This window comes from Geospiza fortis, unplaced genomic scaffold, assembly GCF_000277835.1.
Source record: "Geospiza fortis unplaced genomic scaffold, GeoFor_1.0 scaffold171, whole genome shotgun sequence".
Classification (NCBI taxonomy): Eukaryota; Metazoa; Chordata; class Aves; order Passeriformes; family Thraupidae; genus Geospiza; species Geospiza fortis.
Genome location: NW_005054313.1, coordinates 8817777 through 8823028, shown reverse-complemented (window position 1 = coordinate 8823028; position 5252 = coordinate 8817777). Strand labels below are relative to the sequence as shown.

At 45.5% G+C, this 5252-nt stretch overlaps 1 protein-coding gene across 2 annotated transcripts; it reads right to left on the bottom strand.

Moving 5' to 3' along the window:
- Nucleotides 1-350: 350 nt before the first annotated feature.
- HYKK (hydroxylysine kinase) lies at nt 351-5197 on the bottom strand. 2 transcript variants are annotated; one of them, XM_005419693.3, is made up of 6 exons: nt 5127-5197; nt 4939-5018; nt 4304-4641; nt 3432-3574; nt 1413-1596; nt 351-872 (listed from the first exon to the last, which is right to left on the bottom strand). In XM_005419693.3, the coding sequence occupies exons 3-6, from the start codon at nt 4632-4634 to the stop codon at nt 409-411; spliced, it is 1122 nt and encodes a 373-aa protein (XP_005419750.2). In that variant the 5' UTR covers nt 4635-4641; nt 4939-5018; nt 5127-5197; the 3' UTR covers nt 351-408. The 2 variants fall into 2 exon arrangements, with proteins under 2 accessions (XP_005419750.2, XP_030911796.1); XM_031055936.1 differs by having other exon boundaries at nt 4469-4641.
- Between the last annotated feature and the right edge of the window lie 55 nt (nt 5198-5252).

Sequence of the window (5252 nt, the reverse complement as noted above, 5' to 3'; positions counted from 1 at the left end):
TACCGGGCACAGCGCGCCCCGGCGTGCGAGGGGCGGTACCGGTCACAGCGCACCCCGGCGTGAGGGCCGGTAACGGTCACAGCGCACCCCGGCGTGAGGGCCGGTAACGGTCACAGCGCACCCCGGCGTGAGGGCCGGTAACGGTCACAGCGCACTCCTGCCGCGAGGGCGGGAAAGAGCCCCGCTCCTGCCATGCGGGTGCCAAATGGTCACATACCCTTCCCCCGCTGTGAGGGCGGTAATGGCCACAGCCCTGTGCCCGCCGTGGGGGCGGCAATGGTTTTCTCTCCCGGGGAAATGAGCCGGGTCCCGCCCTGCCCGCGGACGCGCCCCACGCAGCTCAGACAGCGCCGCCTTTACTGCTTTATTCAGTGCGGGGTCACCCCCAGTACCTCAGCAGCCGCGGACCTACGGGGCAGGTGTGTGGTGCGTGTACGCCTGGGCAGTCTCAAACCACTTCTTCTCCACAGCTTCCTGGCCCACCTCGAACATTGTCATTAAGTGTTTCCAGCCAGTTTTTGCCGTGATCGTGAGGTACTCCTTGTTCTCTGGGTACAGAAGAGCCGTGTGGGCAGCGATGACAAGGGACTGTGCAAACCTCCCACTCACCAGGAGAAAGAGGGCACCTCTCTCCTCAGCAGTGAGCGGCAGGATGCTCTCAAACCCTGCAAGAACATGTCCCCCAACACTCAGAGGGTCTGGGCTCTCAATCATCATGTACATGATGGCTATCGCAACCTCAAACACATAATATCCATAACTCATGTCGCTGAAGTCCAGGATGCCAGAAACTCTGTACTGGGGATTCTCCAAGGAAGTAGAACAGGAGTCTACTAGAATGTTGTGGTCATTAAGGTCTCCATGATTGATACCTAAACACAGAAGAAATAGAAACAGTATTTAATAATTATTAAACAGCTGAAGCAGCTTTGGGAAGATGCATGTCAAACCAACACTCAGCTACAAAACCACACTAGTCCCCTGCTGCCTGTCACACCTTTACTGCTTCCCATGAAGCTCTGCTGCACTGCCAGATGACCAACAGCAGCAACTATAGAACTGTCACATCCCCATCAATATCAAAGTCATTTGAATTCCAAAATTTGGATTAAGTACTTATTTCAGCCTTTATGAAAGGTAGCACTGTACTCCATGTATATTTAATAAGCTGATATAACAATATGAAAATCATAAACTTAACTGGGAGGAAACTCATCAGAAAAAGAAAGAACTGACCCTGACTGGACAGAACATTCCTCTTGGCTTACTCTGTGCTGTGTCCATGTCTAGGCTAGGGAAAGGAGATTTACTTTTTTTGCTTGCTTTTGTTTTCCTTCTCTACAGAGCCAACCTCCTGCATGAAATTTCTGTGTCTCAGTTCAACATAATTACAATGAGAATAAAATACTCACAGGCTCGGAAACTGCTTAGCTTGGGTATTACTTTGCCTTCGAACTGCTCAATAACTTGCTCCACCACTGCACGGTATTTGTTCTGGCCCAAGGCATAAACGTACTGATCTAGAAGAGGAACATTTGCCAGATTCCAAATGAACTGACCTCGACGCAGACTTTTTACTGATGGATGCTGGAATTTCTTTGGAAAAAGCACACAATAATATAGGCATAAGAAAAATTGCAGACTTTATGATTAAAGGGCTTGATTCAAAACGCCTATTAATTTTAACAGGTTTCTAATAAGACTCACTGAAAAGCACGATGAGTTGGACTGTTGTTTTATATCAAGTAAAAGAATAACCTGAAGAATGATTAAAGCAAGCATCTTAATATCTACATACAGCCTGAATGGTTTTTCCCCATGTTTTCGGTACAAAGATTACCTTGAGTCATTTGAATAATGTAAAAATGCTGGTAACTGTCCATAGGGTGACAGAGTAGCAACTTTGAGCCTCTGCCAAGGCCGGAGTCCTGCTCTGGCAGAGCTCAGCCTGCACAGCTGGTGCTGCAGAAAGCTGTGAGAGCAGCAGAGACACAAACCTGCCAGCATGCTGGGAGAGCAGGCACACTCTGTGCTTTTAAAGGTGGGACCTTTGGGGGACAAGCCTTAGGAACAGCTGGTGTGTGGAAAATCCTGAGCACAGTAGCTTATGGAGACACTGACCATGGCTTTGTGCTTATGAAAATTTGCTTTTGTACATGCAGGCCTCCCTACTTTAAACATACAAGGTCCTTAACCCCTCTCTCCCTAGCAAATGGAGGGATGGTTTGGAAAGTGACATTCAAAGAGGAAAAGCATCTCTCCCACTACACACCTCATGCTTATCTTGGACTCCTCAAATACTTATTAAGGTGACCTCTGGGCCAGACTGCATCAGTGCATAGGGCAAATTAAAAAAAAACAAAACCAACTTCCCACAAGAGTAGCTGGCTTCCTTTTAAGAAAAAAAACTACAGTAACTATGTTTGAAATTAAGGCTCTTAAAGATCACTAAATGACATTCAAAAGTTGACGGTGTATGAACAAGTGAAAAACAAGATCAAGCCTAAAACACCTTGGTGGATGATAATCTGTGTGTTAAGGGAATAAAGAGCCTTTTCTATCAGAATTTCTTCTCATTAACTACTTCCTCCTTAGCAGGATCAGTCACAGCATATTTTGAGACTAGCTTATTTTAACCACATTTTAAGATGTGACCAGTGTGTCAGAAGGCAACAGTAAGTTATCTTTCACAATTAAAAATGCTCATGTAATTTAAGAATGTGCTTAGTAAAACTGGCAATTCACAGTTCATAACTGTCTGAAGCTGGTAGCCAGAACATGAGAAGGAAAGGTTAATGAAAGGTTAATGAATAATGTGAGGTCTTTCATGCATCAAACTCAGTACTGGCTGATTGATCAGCTTTATTATCCGGTGTAACTACAGAGTAAAGAACTTAGTTTGCATTAAGACTGAGTGGAAGTGGTGCAAATGAGAGTGTCAGAGATCTCTGCTGGCACAGCTGGCACTGTAGGGAGGGTATCAGTGTGAAATGGTCACAGTGCTAATGAAGAGAAGAAAGTCAGCAAGTCAAAAGGAATTCAAAATAATAGATCAGCCAGCTGAGCACTACACAAAAATCCTTTAGAACAAGCTTGGTGTTCTGTTCTTCTAATTTGAACATCCTAGAGTTCACTCTCCTTTATTTGCCAGGTTTGAAACATTACCAGGTGAGCTTTGCATATATAAAAAGAACTCCTTATCTCCCTATTCATGGTACAAAAATGCATTGCAGGAGGATCACCAGTACCAGTCACTTGTCATGTACTTGGGGAAAGGCTTTAGCCAGCTTGGAGGCTGAGCCATGAGTCACTGACATCTGCAGTCACCAAGTTGCATTTTGCAGGTCTGAAAGCAGGCAGCAAGCATGTGAGCAAATGCTGAAGAGACATGGACTGAGAGAGAAGTGCGAGGCTAAAGCACGAGAACTCACCTCTGAGAGCACTTTATCCACGCTGGCAGCGAGCCTCCCAATCTCATACAGAATCTGAGCATTGGTAGTGATTTTTGCTACTGGTGTGCCTGGCAGGTAAGTCAGCAGCCTGACCATGTACTTCTTGCTCCCAAGTCCAGTACCTGACAAGGAGAGATGCAGTCAGTCACGCTGATGTGTGCTGAGTAACAGGTAATGCAAGAGGCAAAAAAGGTGTATCCCACTGTAGAAGTTGTCAGATGTAGCTCATAAAAATGCAAAGATTTGATTTACCAGAATGTTGTGTAATAATGTACAAACCTTAACACACTTTAAAAATCTATGCTGAGAAAAACTCAGCACTAGGCAGGGTTGCTCCAGTGCGCACACACATCCACATAAAGTTTTGCAGCAGAACAGGTCTCAGGAATCCCAAATGTTGTTCAGAAGTTACAGTGACAGTAAAAGCTAAATGCCAACACAATTTTTCTTCCAAGCACTGTTAAAGCAATTTATTCTGGCTTCAGAGATGGGCTAGAACTGTATTTTACACCACTCTGAAGGCAAATAACTTCAAGCAGCACATAGTCAATGAGGCATTTTTAACTTTTCCTGTGCGTGGGCACCCGTCAGATAAATGTTTTCTCCAATTCCTTAAGCTGAAGTGTTTTCCTGAGTGTTTTCCTAGTTAATTATTACTCTCTCTGAGTTACTTTGCTTCTAGTATTTTAACTTTGGACTATTATGGCTGGAATACAGGTCACCTGATGCATATCCCTAGTATTCAAACACAAGCCTAGAGTTCCCTTTAGCATACACATGGTACGCCATATGGCAAGCTACGGCCAGCTAAGGGTGAGAGTGGGGCAGGAAAGGTGCCCACAGTGGCTCACCTCCCGATTCCAGAGACATTATGTTACCATCTTTTGTCAGATAAGGAGTAGCTGAAGGGAAGCCTTCAGCACTGAGAAACATCATGGCCTGGGTCTGCACTTCAATGAGGTCAGGCTCCTGGCTGTCTGCTGAATTGGTGATTTTGAGGACATACTCATCAGCACCTTCAGCTGAGACACGCACATGGAAGTTCTGATCATCATAGCTGGGGAGTGACCTGATCCAAGATATCTTCAACCCAAACACCTTGTCCACCAATTCAGCTGCCTCTCTCTCATCAAAAGCAGGTTTGGTCAAGGTCTGGGGTTGACAGTCATTTCCAGAAGACATTGTGTCTCTAGGAAAAAAAGAAAAGCTGGATGATCTGATCTGTATTCTGACACCAGAAGCAGTAATTACTGCAACAAAATACATTCAGCTACTGGAGAAGACTTTCCTTCATTTATTAAACAAGCAAAGAAAACCAACCCCCTGAGTGCCAGCTCAGGTTTCTTACATCATAGCTTATCAAGTACTTAGGCTGCAACCCCTCCAAAGAAAGACTGCTAGAGAGATGCACTCAATCTGTTCAGAATAGCAGACATGAAGAGCTTATTAACCAAGCTTTTATTCTCATGTCTAGCAGCAGCCTAACCTGGTATTGTTGAGAGGTAGGAATGACTCCCTCAGCAGCAGAGTTACTGAATCCCTGATCCGGGGGTCTTCAGTTCGTGCCTGCAAAAGGCAAGAATTATTTTAGTAAATCATAACGTTAAAGCAGATTAATTCTTTCTGCTTGGTCACGGCCTTGCAAATTCCTGCGCTAAGAAAGGCAGCACAAACCTGCAGACGCTCGCTCGCCTCTCGCCTGCCCCGCTGCAGGAATCTCGAGTCTCCCCAGACAAGCGCAACCCTTGGACCAGCCCGAGTTGCCACTGCTGCCAGCTTGGGTCTGGGAACCATCCTGAA

Excerpts from the sequence above, each read along its gene's own strand:
- HYKK (XM_005419693.3), bottom strand. The coding sequence starts at position 4,634 with ATGTCTTCTGGAAATGACTGTCAACCCCAGACCTTGACCAAACCTGCT. Across the intron at positions 3,575-4,303 it reads AATGTCTCTGGAATCGGGAG|GTACTGGACTTGGGAGCAAG; the intron begins GTGAGCCACTGT and ends TCTCCTTGTCAG. Across the intron at positions 873-1,412 it reads GCTAAGCAGTTTCCGAGCCT|GTATCAATCATGGAGACCTT; the intron begins GTGAGTATTTTA and ends TTCTGTGTTTAG.